The sequence below is a fragment of the Scophthalmus maximus genome, chromosome 16 (assembly GCF_022379125.1).
Source record: "Scophthalmus maximus strain ysfricsl-2021 chromosome 16, ASM2237912v1, whole genome shotgun sequence".
Classification (NCBI taxonomy): Eukaryota; Metazoa; Chordata; class Actinopteri; order Pleuronectiformes; family Scophthalmidae; genus Scophthalmus; species Scophthalmus maximus.
In genome coordinates this window covers 4,346,716-4,374,403 of record NC_061530.1, presented here as the reverse complement: position 1 = coordinate 4,374,403, position 27,688 = coordinate 4,346,716, and the positions used below count along the sequence as shown (strand labels likewise).

Below are 27,688 nucleotides of genomic sequence, written 5' to 3'. Positions count from 1 at the left end.
AAGAACACAAAACATGTGTATGATAGTGGAAATGCACGTTGGTGGGGTCCCATGCCATGCAGTAGGTGCCCTTTTTAGTTTTTCTCCCCTGCCCCTCAAACAGCCTGAGTCCGCCACTGGGGCGACTGAAAACCTCAGGGTGGCACACCAAAAACCAAAAGCCATAACTGCATTTCAGGAATTCTATTATGCCGTTGTAGTATTTTTTGGAGAATTGGATTTGAGTTTTTGGATAGTTGTTGTTTTTGGTTTTTTTACCCATTAAAGACAGTAAGTTTCCCTTTGCCCTTACCTGCATTTGTATACTGCTCCTGTGAAAATTAGACCCAACTATACTATTTAACTTTCATAAAAAATACACTATTGATTTAAACAAATATTAGCCAATGTAAAATATCAGATAAAAGCAGAATTGACTATAATTCTGCTGCTCTTGTCTGTATCGAATGCAATAATCAAGTGCGCCTACAGGGGGCCGTGGCCCCCCCTGCCCCCCCCCCCCCCCCCCCACCCCCCCCCCCTTGACTGCGCCGCTGGCGGACAAACACGAAGGAGTCACGTGACACTCCTCGAACTCTGGCTGTCATCTCTCCAGGTCCAGGTCCAAGTGCCGCTCGTCTGTGAGAACAGGACAAACATGGAGATCAGTTTCGCGGGTAAACGCGCTCTCGTCACTGGAGCTGGAAAAGGTAAAGAAAACAACCCGCAGCCACACAAGTTGTCAGGGAGAACTGCACCGTGTCTGCTGGTCTGGCGCCACACGCCGCGAAACTCCATGTAAATGTTGTGATCGGTGGAGTTTTTGTAATCGGAGTTTTTATTCATAAAAGTTTATTTATGGAATCACTGCGCCGCAATCAAATACAAAAATAAAACATACTTTAACTGTAATAAGCCGCGACCGAACGCCGGCAGCCGCGACCGACTGCCTAAAGCATAATGTAATATATGTTGGTGTTATATACCATTTTATTAAATGTTTTCTTATAAATTATTATTATTATTAGGATTATTATTTTAGTGTTGACAGACATTAAGGGATGAAAGCTGAGGTTGAATGTGAATTCAAAATGTTAAAACTGGTAAAACTGAGTGTGATCAACGTGCCCTCGTCAGTTCACACAGTGAGAAAATGGAATTTAAAAATACAACGCTTTGTTCTTGGAGGGCAGTTTGGCATATCCTGAGACGTGTGGAATGTGTGTGGTTCAACTCTGGTGTCGCAGATCCACTCTGTAATAAGTCTTTGTGTTTATGGATGTTTTGTGTCTCAGGGATTGGCAGGGCCACAGCTCTGGCTCTGGCACGCTGTGGGGCAGAGGTCACGGCGGTCTCGCGCACACAGGCTGACTTGGACACTCTAATGCAGGAGGTACCCACTCACCCCCACCCCTACAAAAGAAAACACACACACACATCCTGTCACTCAAGTGAGGGGCCTTGGTCCCTGACCTCTGACCCCCCATACCTTTCTCTGTTTTATCCATCCTACTGAGCCCCCATTCCATCTCTCCACTCATTATCGTCTAAAGTGTTTACCGTACTTTCCTCTTCACCACATTGCTCAGCTTTATCTTCTTCCATTGTCTCTCCTCATCCTCCTCTTCTTCTTCATCACAAGGCAAGGTATAATAGGAAACAATATGACATGAAGCTTCCAAATTACTTTACTGTTTTATTAATTATTTAATGGCAGTCAATTCAATTTAATTATGACTTAGATGTTGACATTGAAAACTAATATTTAAAAGTCCGATATGAGATGAATTTGGCAGGAAGCAACTTTGCAATAGTCCTTTTACCTGTATATAAAAACTGATTTTCATAGAATAATCAAGAAATGTACCGTTTTGCACAAACAAGGATATGATTCTGTTTGACCAAATACATTATTCATTTTATAGTGTATCAACAATGGTTGCCTATCAAAGCCTAAACTAATCACGTTTATACATTCCTGTTTTCCTTTTCCATCAACTTCTTTGTTGGCGTCGACACGTCTGCTTCCGGTTTACTCTCACAGTGTGCATCCATCACTCCGGTGTGTGTGGACCTGGCAGACTGGAGCGCCACGGAGGCAGCCCTGCAGGACATCGGCCCCATCGATCTGCTGGTGAATAACGCCGCCTATGCCAACCTACAGCCATTTCTGGAGGTCACACCTGACCAGTTTGACCGGTAAGATGAATATGAGATACTTTGAGGTTCTCTAACTAAGAAGAATCCTGACTGGATGCGGCACAATATGGAATCATCTGGCAGCTTGCAATGATTTATTATATTCTAAGATGTCTTTCATTTCCAGGTCATTCAGTGTGAATGTGAAAGCTGTGCTGCATGTGTCCCAGGTAAAATAATGCCTCTTAAATGCATTTGCATTCTTGCCTCCATTTAGCTCTTTGCTCTTTCTGAAGAGTGTCTGTTGATGACATTATATCTATATATTCACAGAAGCTACACTGTAGTTCAAGTGCAATTTCCAACAGTTTTCTTAACGAAATATCTACTTCTTTGATTAGTTTACCTTCAGCTGTATATTTGAAAAAAAAAAAATCCATCTGGTTTCTGACTGACACTCGCACAGCTCTTGGCAAAGTGGTAAATAGGCAGTGGGAGAGCAGCGATAAAGCTGGTCTCCTAAGAAGAGAAGGTCTGAAGACTACAAATTGAATAAGAAAAATATGTGAACAGGCGAGGGCAAAGACTCGTATGATCCCCCTTTAATCATACATAGCCTCTGTCTCTGTGGGTAGATAGTGGCTCGTGGTATGAAGGCCAGAGGATCAGGAGGCTCCATTGTCAACTTGTCCAGCCAGGCCTCGAAGTGTGCCCTCAGAGACTATGCTGTGTACTGTGAGTAAGAGAGGAACACCCATGAGACAACATTCACCTCAAGAACACTTCAGAAAAAGAAAAAGATTTCCAGTTTGAAGTGGAAATTCCCTAAATGGGAATAGTTGAGTGATGGTTCCTTGAAATTGATTTTGCCTCTGTCTCCCTGCCACTGTTCAGGTGCCACTAAAGGAGCCGTGGACATGCTGACTAAAGTGATGGCTTTAGAGCTCGGACCCCACAAGGTACCATCAGTCTTAAACCCCTTTATGACCTAAAGGCTTTTTAAGTTCTGTGGTGTTCTGTCATGTTATGCATTAGTCATTTCCACAACCTTCAATCATTAAAAATAATGTTAAAAACATGGAGCATTTTTCTTACTTTTTGCTGTTAGCATGAATTTGGCTTTCATAAATGTTAAGGCAACATACCTTTACAACAAATCTCAATTAGTATCTCTATAAAAAAAAATAATGATATTAAACGCAGGCATTCCAAAAAAAACAACTGCATTGCCTTATGGGTGTGAGGGCTGGTGTCATCCACCGTTTACCAGCTTGTGACAAAGCAGCAGCTGAATCTCTGCTCTGCAGGATCTGTGTCCCAGCAGACGCAGTACTTACTGTATGGTCCCTGGTCACGTGAACCTAACTCGGCACTGTTGGAGGTTCACCTTTTGTGTCGCCGGCCCACTCGTCATATCATTTTTTGTGTGTTTTCTTCTCAAAGTTAAAGCAAAGAGCTGCAAAGCAGCACATCCTGTTTGCTGCTGCTGAAATTGTCGGCTGTAAGCACATTTGACCAATCAGCAAAAAATGTCGTCAGTACGCTCCAGATGCCAGAGTGTCTGTGAAGAACTATCTGCAGAGGGTCATGTTGTGGGGGCAGAAACCAGGGTCCCTTAACTAAATTCAGACCTTGATTCCTCCAGCGATAACAGGAAGTTCCTGAGTTCCCTAATAATTTCCTGGTACTCTACAATAGGTCTTACTGTGGACTAATCTAAGTTTATAGTCATTCACTGTCTATGAAATAGCAGCCCAAATATGATATAGTTCAATTCAACACACATTGAAACTCATTTTGTACAATCAGTTATCTCCACTTTACATTTCATATATTTGGGATCAGTTTTCCCAAACATACGTCACTATGATTACTGCTGCCTGTACTACTGCAACTTTAAATACTGATAAATATTCAATTTGTACCTTATTGTGCATTATACAATTCAATAGAACACAGTATGAATAGAGCACAGTTGAATTCAATTAGTTTCTGCTGTTAAAGAAGAACAAACTACCTTTAAAGTGATGAGATGTTCAAACACAAAGAATGGATCTCTGTGGAGCACTCACTGATTATATGTTGGAGTTGTTTAAACCCAAGTGCCCGCGTTGTGTTCAGATCCGTGTGAACAGTGTGAACCCCACAGTGGTGATGACTAAGATGGGTCGTCTGGGCTGGAGCGACCCCGAAAAAGCCAAGGCCATGATGTCCCGCATCCCCCTAGGCCGCTTTGCAGGTCAGACCCAGCAGACCGTATACACATACTGACTTCCCGATATATTGTTCACAGCTTGTTCCCACTGCCTCTAAGGAGAGAAAAAAAAATGCAGGTTAAATACACAGACATGAGATTAGTCAATATTTTCATCTCACTCATGATGAACCCAATTAAGTATTACCATAATGTTGATCGTCACAAGTAGGTTGTCCACTTTAAAAGAGGGAACTTTAGGGTGTGTTTTCCTACCAAGGGGTGCTGATAAGGAGCATGACGGTTGATTCAGATTCAGGAATGTGGATTCCATCTGGGATGGAACAATGGAGCAGCTGTTCACCCTTGCCTGCTCTTATAACCAGTGTGAGAGTCTAGAAGGTTTTTGGTCAGTGTTGGACTGCACCAAGACTTTGTTTACTCATCTATTCTTTTGGTGATTTTCACAGTAAGGATGTTGAGATGCAACCAAAGGGTACAATCAAATCTTAAAACTAATCTATCAAGTTTTAGTCTGTGTGCCGTTACAATTTACAAATGGAAGGACATTTCTGTTTGCTCCCCAATGCTACAATCATGCAGTATACACACACTCACACACAAACTGTATAAATATGCTAACTGAGCTCCCTGTGTGTTTGTGTGCAGAGGTGGAGGATGTGGTGAACAGTATTATTTTCATGCTGAGTGATAAGAGCAACATGACTAACGGAGTCACTCTGCCGGTGGACGGGGGCTTCCTGGCATGCTGACCAACATGAGACACCCCAACACGCTCGGAGCACAAACAAGAACAATCTGTACGGTGTCAGCATGGTGAATAAAAAGAGTCAAGTCAATGCTGGTCAGTAGGTTTATTTCACATTTGCAGCTGGACTTACAAATATTCAAATACATGAGATGCGAGAATGAGTTCAGGGAAAAGGAAATATCCGTGTTTTTGTACCTGCTGGTCACTGTATTCATCTTCAACACATTGAGTGAGGCACATGGAAAGTCTGCATTCTTACTTCGCACTCTAAGAAGTGAAAAGGTTTGGTGACAGTAATTCAGCAGGATTCATAGGGTCTAGAAACACTGACCGGCCAAACTTCACGCATTTTTCATAGCATGCACGCAGATTGACATCAGAGTACGCTGGTACGATTTGTCATTGTAGATTGCGCAAAAAGCTGGTGACGCCTGTGAATTTATATCATAACATCTCTGGTTCAATTGTGTACTCGCAGTACTCAAGATAACAGACAGATGCTCCAGCGTCTTGCGCCATAGCTAATAAGAACTCATCACAAAACCGAAAATATTGCAAGATAAAAGACTCAGTACACAGAACCCCGAACCGGAGAATCAGCGGTGTCTTGATTGACAACTTCTCTTACGTTGATGAGACGCAGCTACCGCTGCTCAAGAGCGCCGATCAGCTGTTTATTCAAAATGTATCAATGCTGAGCGTGACGCGTGTCCAACGGTTCTCGAGATATGACTGACCAACAGAGAGATTTCTTGAATAGTAAGCAAGATTGGTAAGAAGATTTCTCCAGCCCTCTCCGTTGCCCTTATATAATATATATATATAATATTTTCTTTGAAGAACACAAAACGTGTGATAGTGGAAAGTATCACACAGTGGAAAGCGCCGAGCACAAGATAGATAGAGGCCGGTGTCTACCACACCAGACAAGACCCCGGTTGCAGGCTGTGCAAAGACGCCCCTGAAACCATCCAGCACATAAAAGCATGGAACGCCATAGCCAAGTGGCTGGCATAATGTACAGCAACATCTGCGCCGAGTATGGGCTGGCAGTCCCACCGTCCAAATGGAAGACACCTCCAAAGGTGGTTGAGAATGACCGTGCCAAGATCCTGTGGGATTTCAAAATCCAGACAGATAAAATGGTGATGGCTAACGACCCGAATATCGTGGTGGTCAACAAACAACAGAAGAAGGTGGGAGTGAAAGATGCAGTGATCCCAAGGGACGGCAACATCAAGAAGAAGAAGAAGAAGAGGAGCTAGAAAAGAGGTGGAAATCGAAGGTAACAGTGGTAATCAGAGCACTCTGGGCTGTAACCCCCAAACTGTGAGAGTGGCTCAAGCAAATTCCAGGAACAACATGTTCAAATGAAATGGACTGTTTTTATATGGTGCTTTTCTTCAGACCAATGGATGTATGGATACACATTAACCCATTCACACACACATTCATACAGTGGTGCTATATAGGGCATAAAAATATATATATATATATATATATTGTCACAGTCATACACTGCCAGAATAGCCATCAAAGGTTATTTTTAGGGTTATTATGTCTTGCCCAAGGACACTTGGGCATGTTGACTGGGGGAAGCGGGGATCGAATCAACCTTTTGGTTTGTGGACAACCTCTGATTCTGAGCCACAGCCGCCCCATCCGAAAATCTATTATCATATTGTAAACAAGACCGAATCAATTGATTGGTTGTAGGTTTGAATAATAATAATAATAGAAATGTAGGAAATCAAAGTTGTTTATGTCCATCTCACATACGGAATTGTTAGTTATCACTAGTATTTTATTTCCTGTGAGCATTTACAAATTCTTTTGTTTTTGAGGCACTCATTTTCACCAGCAGCAGGTCTCCCCACCTGAGTTTTGCCTTGTACACGAAGGGTGATACAGAGTTTGCCTTTTTATTTTTAGTGTTTTAGTGAGCAATCTGGACCCCACAGTTTATATATTATATTAGTGTGTAGGAACACATGCATGTTCATGCAGTTATCCAGTACTGCAAATACAGGTCAGGAGCGTTAGGTAATGTCAACATCAATTATCAAAATGATGAAAAAAAATGATGACTGTGACCGGATGCTTAATCATGATAGTGAACACAAACGAATCAAGACTGAACTAAAATGAGATCTATAAGAATTAACCAGGATTCTCCCAATGTTGTTAGAGGGAGGACAAAAGTTGTCCTTCTTTTGGGCTGTAAAAAATACATTCTATACACGGATATCCCCCTATATAGTGTCTATGGATATGTATATATATATCACTAAAATAATGTGGATTTTATTGTTATTTGGATTAACTGACCCTTCACCTGTGGTTTCTGTGTGTTCACGGTGACTGTGCAAGACTGACCTGGAAGACAAACATGCTGTGACCATTAATAGTGTGGAGGGTTAATCTTTGAGCCCAAAGAGGCATGGTCCTGCAGCCTGGAGCCGAGCTCCCGTTCTGCCTGCTGCCGGAAAGTACCTCCAGCTGCTCTTACTACCTCAAACCGCACGTTGCCTACAAGTGTTTGATTGCAGGAAAATGTAAAATTTAAAAAAATTTTTATATAAGAATTAGCAGGGATCAGAGAAGTTTAGCTCGATAAGCGCTCCTGAAAGCAGTTGCGCCCCCAGAAATTTTTCACGGGTGGTCTGATGGGGCGACTCACTGGCGGACTCGGACACGATATGCCTTTTACACCAAGAAAATTTGATCATGTGTCTTAAGAGTGCCCTTCTCGTGGAGAAAACGTGATGCAGTGGCCTTACAATGGTCTAAACTTGACGTTCCCTATATGGGTGCACTTCCAACGGAAAAGGATGCCGTTATGAAGTGCCCTCTATGCCGCCCCTACATGACAGTGCCCCAAATGGTACCCTTTCCAATAGAGAAAATGGGATGCAGTACTGTATACGGTAGTCCTACAGGTGAGAAAACATGATGAAGTGCCCATTTCGGTGCTACCCTAATAGAGAAGTGCCCCATCCAGTGGATAAAATGGGATGCAGTGCTGCAAAGGGAGTCCCTACATGTGTGAGAATGTGGGGACGTTTCCTAATGGATGCCCCGTCCAGTGGAGAAAATGTGATGTGGTGACATATAGGTCAGGGTTTCCCATACATTGACGAGACAGTACATAGACGCGCCGTTGTTGTATTGACAACGTTGACGAGTCTCATGCCACTGCTCCACAGCGCTGATTACACATGGCAGGTGTAAGGCTGATAAAATGAACGATTCTCCAGATATGACTGACGGACAGATTTCTTGAATTATTAGCAGGATTAGTAAGAACATGTGTCCAGCACAGGAGAGTAGCCTCTCTGCTGCCCTCATAAAATATATATATATATGTCTGAGGATTAACTTAATTCCTTTGAAGAACACAAAACATGTGTATGATAGTGGAAATGCACGTTGGTGGGGTCCCATGCCATGCAGTAGGTGCCCTTTTTAGTTTTTCTCCCCTGCCCCTCAAACAGCCTGAGTCCGCCACTGGGGCGACTGAAAACCTCAGGGTGGCACACCAAAAACCAAAAGCCATAACTGAATTCCAGGAATTCTATTATGCCGTTGTAGTATTTTTTGGAGAATTGGATTTGAGTTTTTGGATAGTTGTTGTTTTTGGTTTTTTTACCCATTAAAGACAGTAAGTTTCCCTTTGCCCTTACCTGCATTTGTATACTGCTCCTGTGAAAATTAGACCCAACTATACTATTTAACTTTCATAAAAAATACACTATTGATTTAAACAAATATTAGCCAATGTAAAATATCAGATAAAAGCAGAATTGACTATAATTCTGCTGCTCTTGTCTGTATCGAATGCAATAATCAAGTGCGCCTACAGGGGGCCGTGGCCCCCCCTGCCCCCCCCCCCCCCCCCCCACCCCCCCCCCCTTGACTGCGCCGCTGGCTGACAAACACGAAGGAGTCACGTGACACTCCTCGAACTCTGGCTGTCATCTCTCCAGGTCCAGGTCCAAGTGCCGCTCGTCTGTGAGAACAGGACAAACATGGAGATCAGTTTCGCGGGTAAACGCGCTCTCGTCACTGGAGCTGGAAAAGGTAAAGAAAACAACCCGCAGCCACACAAGTTGTCAGGGAGAACTGCACCGTGTCTGCTGGTCTGGCGCCACACGCCGCGAAACTCCATGTAAATGTTGTGATCGGTGGAGTTTTTGTATTCGGAGTTTTTATTCATAAAAGTTTATTTATGGAATCAATTGAGACTCTGGCACAGTCTGAAATGGTTCGTGTTGGATTTCCACTGGACGCGGAACGGCTGCGAAGCGGCGGCGCAGCGTGTCGGTTGCGTGTTTCGCCCTCCGCCAATCCCCACCGCCTCCGCCACAGTGGTGCGCTGCGGTGCGGCCATGACGTCACGGGGACCCACGAGATCTCGCGAATTCACGTGTGATCGCGCGATATAACAGGGTGTAGTTTCTATAAAGAGAATCACAAACCAACACGTTATTTCCATCATAAATGATTTGGTGATTTTGAACTTGAATAATCAGCATCTCCTCATCCATGGTGTCAACGTGGGTGAACTGGTCGCTGAAAACCTCTGACCTGTTGACTTCAGGGCTGTCTCCGCCCATTATGACGTTTTCAAGGTGTAGTGCAGGGGAATATGATCCGCCGTGAGCACGGTGTATTTTATTTTGACAGTTAAAGTATGTTTTCTTTTTGTTTCTGTGCTTTGCAGCCGTTCCGCATCCAGTGGAAATCGAGTCCGAGACATGGGAGATTCTGGGGGATCGATGGATGGACGAGTAGATAGATAGATGTTTTTCATTTTACATTCAGGTGAACTTAACTTCACCCCTGCCCCAACCAGCCACCTCTTGCCAGGCCCCCACCTTACCCCAACCCCATCTGCCCCACTCCCAACATCTACCAATAATAACTTATTGTGCTGCTGACTACAATGAAAAAGAATAGACAAAAAAAAACAACAACACAAAGTGAGATTTGATTCAAATATAATGATGAATTACTAATATGAAACAAACACATTCGCTTTTAATCTTCCTTAAGCCTGCGAGACAATTCATGAATAAATGAAACATTTTCATGACAGCATTTTGTAAAAAAAATACAAATGCTGTCATCAAATATATTAACATAAAATCAGAGACCAACATGTACTTCAGGGAGATTCATTCTGACTGTGTGTCTGACAGGTAACAGTCAGGGTGAACTATGTACATATGCAGCTATAATATTTCATCACTGACAAGCATCATGGTGACTGTCAAGAAAAAGGGTTGCGTCAGTGTTTCGAGATTGTGGGGACATACTCACAGTACAGCTGGAAACATACAAAGCAAAACTGGATGAGTTGCGAGGACAATGATCTTAGATAAAGTCAGTGCTCTCCAGTGGAGTTTGGGTTCAACAAGCCGCTTTCAATAGAAAACATTCTGACAAAGTCAATGTAACAGAGGCAGGTTTCTTTGGTGAGCGTGCCAAGAAGATGAAACCTTTTTCAGAAGGAGAATTCGTGAGGGAGCCTTGTTGCTACTGTGGAGCTGCTAGAAACAGACTAAGTAAAGCTGTTTCAAAGTGTCAGGTTGTGTCAAACAAAGCAGATTAATAACAGTGTTTCCCCTAGATTTACTGGTTTGGGAGGGTTAGGGTTAGGTTTCACAAATCACATTAAGTTTAATCCACAATCTTTTACACAGGAGCCCAAAATTAATGAGGAATAAGGTGTATAGTGAAAGCGACCTTAGATGACTTCTGTTTGGCATTATATGTAAACAATGTAAAAAAAAAAAGTCCATCCCATGAATATGATTCTTAACATCAAGATCCATTAATTATTCCTTAGGGAAATTGGTCAAAATGTAAAAATCTATGTCCCTATCAACAATATTAAAGAAAGTGATTAAAAAATATCCTTGATCTGCCCCTTTGTCCAGATCCACGCCAAAATATCATAGTTTCTTTCGTGTCCCATCCTTCCACCAAGTTAAATCCGTTTGGTAGTTTTTGTGTAATCCTCCACACAAATAAACCAACAATCAAACAAACTTAAATTTATGTTAAAAAGCATAATGTAATATATGTTGGTGGTATACACCATTTTATTAAATGTTTTCTTATAAATTATTATTATTATTAGGATTATTATTTTAGTGTTGACAAACATTAAGGGATGAAAGCTGAGGTGATCATAATGAATGTGAATTCAAAATGTTAAAACTGAGTGTGATCAACGTGCCCTCGTCAGTTCTGTGAGACAATGGAATTTAAAAATACAACGCTTTGTTCTTGGAGGGCAGTTTGGCATATCCTGAGACGTGTGGAATGTGTGTGGTTCAACTCTGGTGTCGCAGATCCACTCTGTAATAAGTCTTTGTGTTTATGGATGTTTTGTGTCTCAGGGATTGGCAGGGCCACAGCTCTGGCTCTGGCACGCTGTGGGGCAGAGGTCACGGCGGTCTCGCGCACACAGGCTGACTTGGACACTCTAATGCAGGAGGTACCCACTCACCCCCACCCCTACAAAAGAAAACACACACACACATCCTGTCACTCAAGTGAGGGGCCTTGGTCCCTGACCTCTGACCCCCCATACCTTTCTCTGTTTTATCCATCCTACTGAGCCCCCATTCCATCTCTCCACTCATTATCGTCTAAAGTGTTTACCGTACTTTCCTCTTCACCACATTGCTCAGCTTTATCTTCTTCCATTGTCTCTCCTCATCCTCCTCTTCTTCTTCATCACAAGGCAAGGTATAATAGGAAACAATATGACATGAAGCTTCCAAATTACTTTACTGTTTTATTAATTATTTAATGGCAGTCAATTCAATTTAATTATGACTTAGATGTTGACATTGAAAACTAATATTTAAAAGTCCGATATGAGATGAATTTGGCAGGAAGCAACTTTGCAATAGTCCTTTTACCTGTATATAAAAACTGATTTTCATAGAATAATCAAGAAGTGTACCGTTTTGCACAAACAAGGATATGATTCTGTTTGACCAGATACATTATTCATTTTATAGTGTATCAATAATGGTTGCCTATGAAAGCCTAAACTAATCACGTTTATACATTCCTGTTTTCCTTTTCCATCTACTTCTTTGTCGGCGTCGACACGTCTGCTTCCGGTTTACTCTCACAGTGTGCATCCATCACTCCGGTGTGTGTGGACCTGGCAGACTGGAGCGCCACGGAGGCAGCCCTGCAGGACATCGGCCCCATCGATCTGCTGGTGAATAACGCCGCCTATGCCAACCTACAGCCATTTCTGGAGGTCACACCTGACCAGTTTGACCGGTAAGATGAATATGAGATACTTTGAGGTTCTCTAACTAAGCAGAATCCTGACTGGATGCGGCACAATATGGAATCCTCTGGCAGCTTGCAATGATTTATTATATTCTAAGATGTCTTTCATTTCCAGGTCATTCAGTGTGAATGTGAAAGCTGTGCTGCATGTGTCCCAGGTAAAATAATGCCTCTTAAATGCATTTGCATTCTTGCCTCCATTTAGCTCTTTGCTCTTTCTGAAGAGTGTCTGTTGATGACATTATATCTATATATTCACAGAAGCTACACTGTAGTTCAAGTGCAATTTCCAACAGTTTTCTTAACGAAATATCTACTTCTTTGATTAGTTTACCTTCAGCTGTATATTTGAAAAAAAAAAAATCCATCTGGTTTCTGACTGACACTCGCACAGCTCTTGGCAAAGTGGTAAATAGGCAGTGGGAGAGCAGCGATAAAGCTGGTCTCCTAAGAAGAGAAGGTCTGAAGACTACAAATTGAATAAGAAAAATATGTGAACAGGCGAGGGCAAAGACTCGTATGATCCCCCTTTAATCATACATAGCCTCTGTCTCTGTGGGTAGATAGTGGCTCGTGGTATGAAGGCCAGAGGATCAGGAGGCTCCATTGTCAACTTGTCCAGCCAGGCCTCGAAGTGTGCCCTCAGAGACCATGCTGTGTACTGTGAGTAAGAGAGGAACACCCATGAGACAACATTCACCTCAAGAACACTTCAGGAAAAGAAAAAGATTTCCAGTTTGAAGTGGAAATTCCCTAAATGGGAATAGTTGAGTGATGGTTCCTTGAAATTGATTTTGCCTCTGTCTCCCTGCCACTGTTCAGGTGCCACTAAAGGAGCCGTGGACATGCTGACTAAAGTGATGGCTTTAGAGCTCGGACCCCACAAGGTACCATCAGTCTTAAACCCCTTTATGACCTAAAGGCTTTTTAAGTTCTGTGGTGTTCTGTCATGTTATGCATTAGTCATTTCCACAACCTTCAATCATTAAAAATAGTGTTAAAAACATGGAGCATTTTTCTAACTTTTTGCTGTTAGCATGAATTTGGCTTTCATAAATGATAAAGCAACATACCTTTACAACAAATCTCAATTAGTATCTCCATAAAAAAAATAATGATATTAAACGCAGGCACGCCAGAAAAAACAACTGCATTGCCTTATGGGTGTGAGGGCTGGTGTCATCCACCGTTTACCAGCTTGTGACAAAGCAGCAGCTGAATCTCTGCTCTGCAGGATCTGTGTCCCAGCAGACGCAGTACTTACTGTATGGTCCCTGGTCACGTGAACCTAACTCGGCACTGTTGGAGGTTCACCTTTTGTGTCGCCGGTCCACTCGTCATATCATTTTTTGTGTGTTTTCTTCTCAAAGTTAAAGCAAAGAGCTGCAAAGCAGCACATCCTGTTTGCTGCTGCTGAAATTGTCGGCTGTAAGCACATTTGACCAATCAGCAAAAAATGTCGTCAGTACGCTCCAGATGCCAGAGTGTCTGTGAAGAACTATCTGCAGAGGGTCATGTTGTGGGGGGAGAAACCAGGGTCCCTTAACTAAATTCAGACCTTGATTCCTCCAGCGATAACAGGAAGTTCCTGAGTTCCCTAATAATTTCCTGGTACCCTACAATAGGTCTTACTGTGGACTAATCTAAGTTTATAGTCATTCACTGTCTATGAAATAGCAGCCCAAATATGATATAGTTCAATTCAACACACATTGAAACTCATTTTGTACAATCAATTATCTCCACTTTACATTTCATATATTTGGGATCAGTTTTCCCAAACATACGTCACTATGATTACTGCTGCCAGTACTACTGCAACTTTAAATACTGATAAATATTCAATTTGTACCTTATTGTGCATTATACAATTCAATAGAACACAGTATGAATAGAGCACAGTTGAATTCAATTAGTTTCTGCTGTTAAAGAAGAACAAACTACCTTTAAAGTGATGAGATGTTCAAACACAAAGAATGGATCTCTGTGGAGCACTCACTGATTATATGTTGGAGTTGTTTAAACCCAAGTGCCCGCGTTGTGTTCAGATCCGTGTGAACAGTGTGAACCCCACAGTGGTGATGACTGAGATGGGTCGTCTGGGCTGGAGCGACCCCGAAAAAGCCAAGGCCATGATGACCCGCATCCCCCTAGGCCGCTTTGCAGGTCAGACCCAGCAGACCGTATACACATACTGACTTCCCGATATATTGTTCACAGCTTGTTCCCACTGCCTCTAAGGAGAGAAAAAAAAATGCAGGTTAAATACACAGACATGAGATTAGTCAATATTTTCATCTCACTCATGATGAACCCAATTAAGTATTACCATAATGTTGATCGTCACAAGTAGGTTGTCCACTTTAAAAGAGGGAACTTTAGGGTGTGTTTTCCTACCAAGGGGTGCTGATAAGGAGCATGACGGTTGATTCAGATTCAGGAATGTGGATTCCATCTGGGTTATGGAACAATGGAGCAGCTGTTCACCCTTGCCTGCTCTTATAACCAGTGTGAGAGTCTAGAAGGTTTTTGGTCAGTGTTGGACTGCACCAAGACTTTGTTTACTCATCTATTCTTTTGGTGATTTTCACAGTAAGGATGTTGAGATGCAACCAAAGGGTACAATCAAATCTTAAAACTAATCTATCAAGTTTTAGTCTGTGTGCCGTTACAATTTACAAATGGAAGGACATTTCTGTTTGCTCCCCAATGCTACAATCATGCAGTATACACACACTCACACACAAACTGTATAAATATGCTAACTGAGCTCCCTGTGTGTTTGTGTGCAGAGGTGGAGGATGTGGTGAACAGTATTATTTTCATGCTGAGTGATAAGAGCAACATGACTAACGGAGTCACTCTGCCGGTGGACGGGGGCTTCCTGGCATGCTGACCAACATGAGACACCCCAACACGCTCGGAGCACAAACAAGAACAATCTGTACGGTGTCAGCATGGTGAATAAAAAGAGTCAAGTCAATGCTGGTCAGTAGGTTTATTTCACATTTGCAGCTGGACTTACAAATATTCAAATACATGAGATGCGAGAATGAGTTCAGGGAAAAGGAAATATCCGTGTTTTTGTACCTGCTGGTCACTGTATTCATCTTCAACACATTGAGTGAGGCACATGGAAAGTCTGCATTCTTACTTCGCACTCTAAGAAGTGAAAAGGTTTGGTGACAGTAATTCAGCAGGATTCATAGGGTCTAGAAACACTGACTGACCGGCCAAACTTCACGCATTTTTCGTAGCAGGCACGCAGATTGACATCAGAGTACGCTGGTACGATTTGTCATTGTAGATTGCGCAAAAAGCTGGTGACGCCTGTGAATTTATATCATAACATCTCTGGTTCAATTGTGTACTCGCAGTACTCAAGATAACAGACAGATGCTCCAGCGTCTTGCGCCATAGCTAATAAGAACTCATCACAAAACCGAAAATATTGCAAGATAAAAGATCTCTTAATGTGTGTTTTGCACTGTTATTTCAGCAAAGCAGCTCTCAGTCTGCCACCCAGCCCCGCACTGTTCCCCTCACGTTGTACATGCGCTCGCGTGCACATGCGCATATAACGAAATGAGGGGGAGGCAGAGAGCTGTGCTGTTATCAACGTCACTAGTGTAGGGCCCGTTCTCAAACATGCATGTTAGGAGCAGGCTGGTTGCTTGGCCCTTGGTCTTGTTGGTCGCAGATTTCTTTTTGAAACTGTAAAAGCGACCTGCAGTAATTGAGCCGCAGTGAGTAAAGACCGAGTGAACTCAGTCCTCAGAGCTCTGAAGCCCCGCTGCTGCACAAACTGCTGTTCAACTGTTTAATCAAAGTCCAGCGAAGCTCGACTCAGTACACAGAACCCCGGACCGGAGAATCAGCGGTGTCTTGATCGACAACTTCTCTTACGTTGACGAGACGCAGCTACCGCTGCTCAAGAGCGCCGATCAGCTGTTTATTCAAAATGTATCAATGCTGAGCGTGACGCGTGTCCAACGGTTCTCGAGATATGACTGACCAACAGAGAGATTTCTTGAATAGTAAGCAAGATTGGTAAGAAGATTTCTCCAGCCCTCTCCGTTGCCCTTATATAATATATATATATATATAATATTTTCTTTGAAGAACACAAAACATGTGTGATAGTGGAAAGTAAATAAAAATAATACTACAGACAGAAATATGGTCTTAAAAATATGATATATGAATATATTTGATTTAGTTAATTTTTCAGTTTTTTGCATTGTCACTTGCCTTGTCATTGTTAAGACACCTGTTAGCCTTGGAAGTGTTGTGTATCAATTGTGTACTTCTTCCCAGGATCTGTCCAGTCTTACATAAAAGGTTTTGTGGTGTTTTGTTCCTCACTTGAGGGTCGATTCAAAAATAGTTTTTACTTCATCCCTGAAGTTTTGGACGTGTTTGTGTGTCTGCCTGTAGTCCAATATTGTAGATACGAGCGAGTCGTATCAACAATATTAGACTGATCTTTATGAGAATCTATACACAAGTTAATGTGGATATTGTCTGAAGCAAATACATGTCAGATCACCAAGGTCAAAGGTCAAGGTAACCGGGGCCAAATACCCCCCAAAAATATCATCCTGAATATCATATGGACAATTGGTCTTTTCAGGATGGGACTGGCTTCTCTTTGGATTTCTCATGTCTGACCTTTAGGTTTTGTGGAGTTCTTAGAAGCTTACTTAAAGGTTGGTGTCAAAATATATCTTTCTTCTTTTGTCTTGACTTTGTTAATATTTATCAATTGCATTGTCACTTTTCTTGCATGAGTATTACTTTTCATTTGAATTAATGTTACTGTGAAGACACCTGTTGGCCTTGGAGGAGGACTTTCCTTGCATCCTCATATTGTGGGTTGCCAATGTGAGGGACATTGGCAACCCACTGTGACTTCACCCGTTGGTTTGTGAGCTGTCGTTTTGAGCCCTGGAGTCTCGCATTGACCAGCACCATGTTGGTTCTTTTGCAACCAAAGGTAGAATTGCTTGTTCATTTTTCTTCAGTGTCACATTTCATGTATTCAGTCAGTATTATTTTTAACTTGCATTATTGTTACTGTTGACAACCTTAAGGCCTAAGAAGAGGGCTCCTATTGTATACTTCTTCCGAGGATTTCTCCAGTCCAACTTTGAAGATCTGGTGGAGTTCTTGCTCAGTTGAGGTTGGAGTCCAACCACCCATCCCTCCATTATTCTTAAGGATCGCGAGGAACTGGAGCCAATCCCACCTGATATTGGCTGATAGGTGGGGTACACCCTGGACAGGTTGTCAGCCCATCACAGAGCCAACATACAGAGACAAACAACTTTTCAGTCTCTCATTCACATTTATGGTCAATTTAGAGTCTCCAAATAACATTTCCCCAATCTGCATGTCTTTGGACTCTGGGAGAAGGCAGGAGTACCGAGAGAAAACCCAAGCAGACACAGGGAGAACATGCAAACTCCACAGAGATAGGCCCTGGTTGGCTGGTTGATCTAAGTGTGGATGGAAACCAGGGACCTTCTTGATGTCAGGCAGCAGTGCAAACCACCACTCCCCCGTGCCACTTAGGTTGCAGTTCTTTTCTTTGGTTTTCGTTTTACACTATTAGTTTGATAGTAGTATTCTTTTTAGTTAGTGCAGGTTATATTTATTGCTTGTGCTTTCATTATCAACACGGTGTAAATACTTGTTATTTTGGTGCATCTGTATGTGTGTGTGTATACTAATATGTCAAACAAAACCCAATTTCCAAGTATTCATTATATAAATTAGTATGTGGTAGTTTTGTGTTAATGTGAGAAATTAATTGAATGGTTCTATAAAATTACGACAAGCCGTGTCAAATTGTACTCATTTATTTAACTAAAAACAACAAAGACTTATAATAATAATAATGATGATGACTTTGACAAAAGCAATTTCGTTCTACCAGCTGTTTCTTTTGTCATTACATGTGAGTATGTCCATCTACAGTAGCTCCTTCAGTGGTTGTTGTGGGAGAAAAAAGACAGACTAGAGCAGCGACTAAATCATGACAGAAAGCATTAGTACTTTACATAGACATTTGTATTTAGTATACAAAAAATTGAAATATTTCACCACACAAACGTGAAGTAATAAAAAATAAGACAGACAGTTAAAACAAGTGTACAAGTCGTCTTACATTACATACGTACATGGCCAATGCATTTCATCATACAACCTCTCCTAAGAATTACAGTGGGTCAAATAACCAGCGAACTTCCATGCAATAGTAGATCAGAATTATTTATTTTTTTTGCTGCATTTCTCAGCTACATTATAACACCTTAGCTAGGCAGTACCACATGACATGATTCAACCACACGTTTGCAATGCCAACCAAAGACAGCATGACAGAGTGGACTGCAGTGCTGTGTCTCACCACACGAGGGAGACAAACACATTGCAGGCCTGCAGCCATACAGAAATGCATGTCATAAAGGTGCAATCTGTGTCTTTTGCCACAAAGACAAACTCCACAACGATCTGCCACCTTTATCGTACACTGTTAGCAACACTTCTAACTTCAACATGAGCAACAAGAATCCCTTTAGTTTGAACTTTAAGAGCTAAATATTCAGGTACATGTAGATAGATATTCATAACGCATTAATTTTCTAAGGATTATTCTGTACATCACAAGATGTCATTGAGACCCATTTTTTTCTGTCCATGTCCACAGAGTGTTGAAAAGTATTGTGTACTCCTACAATACAATATGAAATAGTACCAAAAACTGGACACTAAAAACTTGCCTTAAAACAATACTGTCTTTATGCGTTATCCCAAACTACACTGTCTCACTGATACCGACACGTTCTTGTCCAAATACACCTCATATACACACCTGTGACATACACTTACTCTCTCACACACACACACACACACACACACACACACACACACACAGGAACAGAGACAAAATCTAAACGATGGGATAAATTAAGACAGAATTTTTTAAGACCCATGCAAGCTCCTCCACCCCACCCCCCCCAGAGGCAGAACTCAGGCAGCAAGGTTGTACAGCCTCCACGTTTGGCATGCTTGTCTGTCACGTATTCACAGTTAGATAAAGTTACCCAAAGATACTTGACTAAGATCAGATTTTTGTGGAAAGTAAGAACAGGAGTGTTAAAAAAAAACTGCACAGACTGGATAGTTCCACATTGCTATCATTGAAACATATCGATTAAAAAAATTGTAGGCAATTAAACAAATAAAAAATCATCCACCAACTTGCTTTTGAGAGCCTTTCAATACATTTCATGGGTGTCATTAAACAAAGGTGATCAAATGGCTGACCACAGTCTTTGTTTCTGAAGACATGACAAGTGGTTAAAATATTGTGGAACAAGATATTATGTGGAAGATTGTTTTGTAAAACTACGATAAACATTTGAGATTGAATATTAATTCTTGACCTTGTGAACCGCATTTTATTTCATCTCTTAGTTTTTTCCACCGAGTAAACCCTTTCACTCTGTGGCTGAAAGCAGAGGTAAGAATAAATAGTATTGAAAGGGTCAAGGATGAGCCTTCATTCATTTGTGCATGGCTAAAATAGAAAAGCCAAAAGGAAGAAAATCTGGGATGAGTTAACAGTAACTGCATGTAGCAGTTTCTTTTTCATATAATCCTTTTGAAGATGAGTGTTTTTAGTTTTGTCCATTTTTCTAATCTGCATAGAAACTTTGTTCTCATCAAAAGGGTTTGCAAAGAATCTTCAATAGGTCAAAAAAGTCTGACATGGCCAAATGAACCTACTAGATGAAGGCAGAAATGAGCTGCTGGGCTTTAACTGACCACAACTCATTTAACCTAGTCCAGTGTTACAGCTTTTCTAACCCACTACACTACCTGGCCCCAGTGGCTGTGTGGCAATTTATTAACACATGGATCACGGAATAAGTTAATGTGTCAAGGCTTGGTTTGATTACAATAGAGCCCAGGGTCACTTCTTCTATGACTCACTTTGGTTTTATATTGACATTATTAACACTAGATTAATACTCATACACAGGCCCGAGAAGTCACCTGAAGCTCCTCCCATTTCAGTTTATGTTAATTACTAAGTCGAATTACCACAAACTAATTACCACACAGTGAATTTAGGGGCCAGTTAGTAATCTAGCGTTGTTGTTAATCTGACTTTCTCCCTTCTAAATAAGGGTGGTTTGCTGCCAAAAGATCTCAGGTATTGTGTTGGTAGAGTGCAGTGAAATCATAAGCAATAGAAATGATGTCCGAAATGACAAAAAAAAAATTCAAGAGGGTTTGTTCTAATGAACCGAAATTCTGCTTTAATATATCATTGTCATTTTTTGTGAGCAACCTCATTATCTCTATTTTAGACTTGTGCTCAATATGTGAAATTGCATAAATGCAGGCAGTAGTATTTTTTTGTTTCCAAATGCTGATCGTAGATCAAAAGCTAAGGGTAACTTCGAACCTGAAGGCGATTTTGTACGTCACCGTCTATCTAGTCAACACTGCATTAATTCAAGCAAGCATGGCTGAGAAAGAAGAGATGTTACAGTATGAAGACAAGTAATAGAAACCATTGTCAGCCCCCATGACAACGTGATGTGATCCTATGCGTACAAAGTAGGTGGACAGTCGTTGTCTTTCAGAACTTATGAACTATTCAGTAATGGAAAAAAAAAAAGTTTTAATATCGGTGTTGTTACCAATATCGCTTTGAAAAAACATCAATATAAAGAAAGCAATCTCAGCAGTGCACGCTCACTCTCACTAGTTTTTTCTCTCATCCTCTCAGAGAAGTAGTGGTTGTTTGTAGTGTTGTGATAGTGTTTCCTCCTCAGAACATGGTGCACCGTTTCCCCCTCTTCTTCACTGGCGGAGGGCAGAGCACAGCTCTGATGGCCTCGTCGAATACTGTCTTCAGGCCTCGCTGGGTCAGCGCGGAGCACTCCAGGTACTTCACAGCCCCTGAGGACCAGGAAGAGGGCATGATGGAAAATATTGACACGTGACTGGGCTTCTGTTTTTTAAGGGATTATTACTATTATTATTATTATTATTATTATTATTATTATTATTATTATTATTCATAATAATAATAACAATGTAATTGCATCTATAAGTGTAATTCTTATTGTCACTATCAGAATCAGTCTGATTATACAACTGTTCTCTCTCTCTTCTCTCTCTCCTCTTTCTGCCCACCTCTCCTCTCTCCCCCATTCCTCTCCTCTCACCCCAACCGGCCGACGCAGATGTTCTGCCCACAACTGAGTCTGCTTCTGCTGGCAATCTCTTCATGTTTTTTTTTTCTCCTGGGTCGCCAAGTGCCTGCTCAGTGTGCGAACTGTTGGGTTTTCTCTATTGTAATATTCAATTTAAAAAAAATTGTAGGCAATTAAACAAATAAAAAATCAGCCACTGACTTGCTTTTGAGAGCCTTTAAGCAAAGGTGATCAAATGGCTGACCACAGTCTTTGTTTCTGAAGACATGACACGACTCTATTGTAATATTGTGAGGTCTCCACCTTACAATGCCCTGAGACAATGAATATGAATTGGGATTTGGCACTATACAAATAAAGCTGAATTGATTTGAATTATTGGTACTGCTATCATTGTCGCTGTTGCCAGTAGTTACACAACTAATGATTAATTGTGCCCCAGTTATTTATTAGCAGCATTACTTCTCTGCTATAACCAGCTGCAAGCCAGTGCGAAGCTAAAAGAAAAGGAGCAACGTAGCACTGGTGTTGTGCTTAGTAAATGGATAACCCCCCTCCCCCGCCCACACACAAACACACACACACACACACACATGCACACACACACCACATAGTTACGATTTGCCCCTATACAATTACAACTGAATTGAAATTTGAATTGAATATACATCACATCACTCACCGTTTGACGCATATGAGTTGCAATCAATGACTGAAACTTCATGCTAAACATATGCAGCCGTGCACATGCCACGCACAGCCTTACCAATTTCTCTTGCCATGGCCAGGCCCTGCGGGTAAGTGATAGGGGAGAGCTTCTTGTCTCGCAGCCTCTCAATGGTGTCCTTGTCATCTCTCAAATCCAGCTTAGTGCCCACCAGGATGATGGGTGTGTTGGGGCAATGGTGTCTCACCTCAGGGTACCACTGGGGCACCACACACACACACACACACACACACACAAGCGTACATATGCGTGTACAAAGGACATAGTCAATGAGAGGGGAGAAAGAAAACTGTTAGCTGGATGCAGTGGTTGAGTGACAAGTTCCTTTCCACGGTGACATTCGACAGACTCTGTGAGTTGTGGAAATAGAGAAAATGTTTTTAATATATCAGTCTAAATGGAAGCACAGTTGTAAAAGCACGAAACGTCCTCAGGCGAAGCAACCTTCCGTCGCATCACATCATATGATTAGAGAATCCCGACAGACTAGAAGCATGCAGACTCTACAGAGGGAGGCTGGACCGTAAAACAAGTGTGATTTCATATGAGAGCGTCTCATGACGCTCAGCAGATTTAAACCACAGCCAGCCGTCACGCTCCCTCTGCAGAGTGTTTGCACTCGTTCAGACCTCATCTTAGAACATGTGTCCGTGTCCCATCTCCGGGGAGAGATGGGTTCAAATCCAGACCATTCGAAGCCAAGGTCTGGACGGGTAGGGCAACAGTGTAATAAAAACCAGGCAGAGCCAAAGATGTGCCTCCTTGTGGTCAGACTCGGCATGGAGGGGACAAGGGGGGGAGGCGGTCAGTCAGCGTACTGACCTTAGCTCGGACGTTCTCAAAGGAGGCCGGACTGACCAGGGAGAAGCATATCAAGAACACATCCTGGGAGAGAACCAGAGAGATGGCTAGTTGAGAGTGTGTGTGTGTGTGTGTGTGTGTGTGTGTGCGTGTTTTGTGTGTGTGTGTGTGTGTTGAGTGTGCGTGTGTGCGCGTGTGTGCGTGTGTGTGTGTGTGTGTGGGTGTGGGTGTGGGTGTGTGTGTGTGTGTGTGTGTGTGTGTATGTGTGTGTTTTTGTGCGGGGGGAAAGAGTTTGAATACCGTCTGTGGGTAAGACAGTGGTCTGAGCCTATCGTAGTCCTCTTGTCCTGCTGTATCCCAAAGGCCCAGATTCACTGGTTTTCCATCCACCATGACATTGGCAGAGTAGTTGTCAAAGCTGTAAGAGGGAAACTACCCTGAGTAAACTCCAGCTTGGTTCAGGAAAAGGGTGAAAACACATACATCTACTGAAATGTGAAAACTATTTTTTTTTTGTTGTTTTACTATGGTTGCTTCGCCAAAGCACATACTGTACAACATTACATTTCTCCAGTTACTGATACAACAGGAAATAGTCCAAAACATAACCCACAGCAAAAGCACAACTTGTGCTTTTCACAGTTTGTGTACAGTTCAATCAAACTACATGTAACATGATTAAACTGTTTCCCTCTGATTTGTCTTAGTTAGCCTATGCTATGGAAAGCACAACAAAAAGAATCTTAAATGAAGGTCCACTTACTACCTAGTTTTCAGACACATCTCACCCCCATGGCATTTGCTAAGTTGCCATGGTGTTGACTCAGCTGTCATCATGTGACATGTATATTGTACATTGTAAATGGTGCTCAGGGCATATACCATATAGATAATATGACATGATCAGTGGTCCACACTTTGGTCCATTTGCATGGCAACTTAACTGACGGGGAAAAGTAAAATGTGTGAAATTTCTGGGAAAAGACCAGCAAGTCAAGACCGAACCTTTTCTTTTGTCTTGTTTTGCCAAACAATTTTTTTCCTACAATCAGGAATGAACTTCATGAACGCCATTCACACACACATTCATACAGCGCTGCTATTCACCGCATTTTTTCTGTCACATGCATACACATCTTCATTGATTTGCAGTATTACCCACTACGGTCCAACACATTAGAGATACCTTATAGTACAGTAGATCATTTACTGCACGGTATACCAGTGTGGCAAAGTCTCACTCACGGATGACATTTGTATTTTCTCAGTGTATTTACTGCATATTGTCAGGCAATGTATCCCTAAATGATGTCTTACAACATAAAACCACTGCTCACATCAAATAATTGTGAGAACATATGCAGTATTTGGTTTACTCACACGGTGGGGATGTATTCACCAGGGAAGGCATTGGTGGTGTAGCTGATCAGCAGACAGGTCTTACCCACAGCCCTGAGGAGGAGGGACAATGAAGAATACATAAGTGCAATGTTTTAACACAGCTCCACACTCATACTGTATATACAAAACGTACTCTGTCCAGATTGTATGGCAGAGTGTATGCATGACTGTATGTGTGCATGTAAAAGCAGGTTACTCTGCCTTTCCATGAGTGCGACACAGACACTGCCCTACATTCATATTGCCTGAGGGACTCAGTGGCTCCCTATGAAATAGAAAACAAGTAAATAACAAGAGGGATGGCATTAAAATAACTGACACTGCCTAAATTCATCTCTTAATTTTATATGAAGAAGACCGTCATGTTAAAGGACTATTCTACCAATTTTGCATTCACACATCCTCCATAGAAACAGGTGATTAATGAGAGACTGATTATAATAAAAATGAACTCAACTGACCCAGTAGAGACAGATATATCCCAACGTTCAATACCCATGTTGGCTCAAGCTCCAAAATGAATTGGAACAATACTTGGGCCGCAAGTAATGACCCCTCACAAGAATGCAAGTACCGACAAGAACACATATTGATTAATGTCTACTGTATCCTACAGTTTCCCACAATGCAACTTGATATTGTTTGAAGTGGAAAATGGGTTGCCTGAATATGAAAATGCTATAGGTTTAATGTTATGCCCACCAGTGTGAATTATTTCAGTGTGGTCTTTGAGAAATTATGTCTGTCTGGTTGTGATGACGCTTGGCTCTACGTACTACAATACCCATGAGCCTCAGTTGCCGTTGCTATGGAGAAGGAGCAAATCAGAGCTGTTACAAAATGTAACAGACCCTTATGTTGCAGGTGAGACGAAAATATTTCATCATCCAAAACTGATCAGAATTCTAAACTGCATAAATTTAAGATTTTATTATCAATTCTCTTAGATTATTAAACAAAAATAACTAATCCTTATGAAAATTAATTATTTTCTACCACGTCAGTGATACAGTACATGTATAGCCTAATTTTGGTGCACACTCCTCTCTTTAGCGTCTAGCAATGATTATAACTATCTATTGATATTCTAAGTAATTTAATGTACTCCATGTACTATAGATCATGAAGCATTGAAGATTTTTTGAGAAATGTAAACTCCATAGAGCTTTTTATCCTGAAAATTGCTGGTCAGTGCTACCTGGTCCAATATGTCGGACGTGTTTTACTAAACAGCAATTGGGTTAACACTTTAAAACCAACCAATGGCATCTATCACGTGGGCGTGTCTTCTTGCAGGTGTAAATTATAGTGGGGGTGTGTCTTGTAGCAGGTGTAACTGTCTTGAATCCTTGTGGACTGCAGAAGGATATTGTTGGGACCATAGACTATATACAAAGGTTGGGACACTACACACACACATATGCTACAATATGTCAGTGTACAGTCTGTACAATCACTGTTTGGGATGAACAAAAACTGACCAAATACACACATATTTGAACATATAATGCAAAGAAAAACTACTTTACACTTTCAGTCTGACCACACCTTTGGCCCTCCATGCCTTGTAAACACCCACATCTATTCTAACTCAACCAATATCTTGAAATGTGGCTTCAAATTGGACAAAAACGAATTTCTGAAACATATTTCTCAAGGGTTTGAAAATGACTGGGGACATTAGTGATCATGTAATTACACAACCCAACACCTGTAGTATTTTAGACATGTTAACGTGCACATTTTGAAGACTGCACCCTCAGAAAGCTCCCAGCATAGGGCAGCACTTCACATGAGCAGTAAACTGAGCGCGATGTGCTTCTCTGTCATAAGAGAATTCCATACTATCTTTTTTTTGTCTGGACATTTGTGTTCTACAGTATCTATTCTGCTACAGTGGGGGATTAAAGTCACAAACTTTTCTTGTAGTTCTGAGACTAATCCCAGCGACCACTGAGGAAAATATGGGGTCTGGGAAGAAGCCAGAATTCATTTTTTGGAAATTGTTTATTTTCTCTTTTGACTTTAATCAGACATATGACTTAAATCTGGGGCCCATTCATAATTTTTCAACGAACTGAGATTAATGCACGAGCACATTTTGTCCTGGCCTCAGATCTCCAATGGCAGTGACATGAAGATTTGAAAGCAGCGGTGGGGAGGATCCCGCTGTGGCTGGCGGGCTGTGGATGCAGCGCTGGCAGCAAACTAGGGCACCGGGGCCTGTTTTGTCACCGACTGGGCCACAAATTCCTCAGCGTGCATCAGCACTTCAGCCTGCCTCCGGTGGCCTGCGAGCAGGGCGAGGTGCTCCCGCATAGCATCCCGGGGCGGCCCGCTCCCCGGCATCACCGCGCGCCGCGGGGCGACGATGCGCACGGAGCAGATGTGGCCCACGGAGCGCGTCGCCCGGGACAACCGTCGAACGCAAGGGACCGGAACAAAAAGAAAACCCTGGGCGACCGACAATCCGACCGTCGAGCCCCGGCCCCCCTATTCCGACATAGCATCCTCCCATCATCCATCCGTCCGCGGACACACCACTGAGCCGCACACGAGCAAACCGCGCCGCCGCCGAGTGTTCCTCAGCCCTTACCCGTCGCCGACCACCACACATTTGATCGCCTGCATTGGTGCACGAACTGAGGGTTTCCCGGGCGCCGCCGACGGTGGGTCAATGGAGCCGACAGTCTGCGCGGAGGTCTCGGATGAGAGCAGCGGGGCCAGTTCGCTTCGGCGATGGAGCCGCAGTGAAAGGGGACGATGACGAGCGGCGCCCGAGCGAATCCGGAAACGGACGAGTGTGCTTAAAGGGACAGGGCGGCGGAGTCGAAGGAGAGGACGGGAGGGCTCACTTGCGTCTACTTCCGCCTTCGCCTATGTCCGTTCACCGGACAGCTGCTTCCTGAAGAGAAGTAATGCCGCTGATAAGTGACGGGGACACGATTCATCAAGCTACTGTGCACGTTTGCTTCTGCCGGGAATTTACAAATCGAATTGAAGGGAGTTTGGAATTAATAAACGAAAACATTCTTATAGATGCATGGAAATTATAGCATTGAATCTTTTAAATTGTATTTGGTATCTCATAGCTGGTGTCTCTTTTTTGCGAGTCTGCT

General features: G+C 42.3%; 3 protein-coding genes across 5 annotated transcripts; 2 read left to right on the top strand and 1 right to left on the bottom strand.

Annotated features, from left to right (window-relative positions):
- The first annotated feature begins 530 nt into the window (after positions 1 to 530).
- LOC118286996 (L-xylulose reductase) lies at positions 531 to 5,172 on the top strand. The gene is made up of 8 exons (XM_035611675.2): positions 531 to 689; positions 1,275 to 1,372; positions 2,024 to 2,178; positions 2,306 to 2,348; positions 2,754 to 2,853; positions 3,013 to 3,077; positions 4,240 to 4,357; positions 4,982 to 5,172. The coding sequence occupies exons 1-8, from the start codon at positions 638 to 640 to the stop codon at positions 5,083 to 5,085; spliced, it is 735 nt and encodes a 244-aa protein (XP_035467568.1). The 5' UTR covers positions 531 to 637; the 3' UTR covers positions 5,086 to 5,172.
- A 3,836-nt stretch (positions 5,173 to 9,008) lies between these two features.
- On the top strand, positions 9,009 to 15,390 carry LOC118286997 (L-xylulose reductase-like). Of its 2 annotated transcripts, XM_047327589.1 has the most exons (9): positions 9,027 to 9,164; positions 9,808 to 9,908; positions 11,492 to 11,589; positions 12,241 to 12,395; positions 12,523 to 12,565; positions 12,971 to 13,070; positions 13,230 to 13,294; positions 14,456 to 14,573; positions 15,200 to 15,390. In XM_047327589.1, the coding sequence occupies exons 2-9, from the start codon at positions 9,887 to 9,889 to the stop codon at positions 15,301 to 15,303; spliced, it is 705 nt and encodes a 234-aa protein (XP_047183545.1). In that variant the 5' UTR covers positions 9,027 to 9,164; positions 9,808 to 9,886; the 3' UTR covers positions 15,304 to 15,390. The 2 variants fall into 2 exon arrangements, with proteins under 2 accessions (XP_035467569.1, XP_047183545.1); XM_035611676.2 differs by lacking the exon at positions 9,808 to 9,908 and having other exon boundaries at positions 9,009 to 9,164.
- A 2,862-nt stretch (positions 15,391 to 18,252) lies between these two features.
- On the bottom strand, positions 18,253 to 27,396 carry rac3b (Rac family small GTPase 3b). 2 transcript variants are annotated; one of them, XM_035611678.2, is made up of 7 exons: positions 27,166 to 27,396; positions 24,549 to 24,620; positions 23,469 to 23,586; positions 23,190 to 23,252; positions 22,407 to 22,566; positions 22,191 to 22,194; positions 18,253 to 21,383 (listed from the first exon to the last, which is right to left on the bottom strand). In XM_035611678.2, exons 1-7 carry the CDS (start codon positions 27,198 to 27,200, stop codon positions 21,143 to 21,145), a joined length of 693 nt encoding a protein of 230 aa, XP_035467571.1. In that variant the 5' UTR covers positions 27,201 to 27,396; the 3' UTR covers positions 18,253 to 21,142. The 2 variants fall into 2 exon arrangements, with proteins under 2 accessions (XP_035467571.1, XP_035467570.1); XM_035611677.2 differs by lacking the exon at positions 22,191 to 22,194 and having other exon boundaries at positions 27,166 to 27,385.
- Between the last annotated feature and the right edge of the window lie 292 nt (positions 27,397 to 27,688).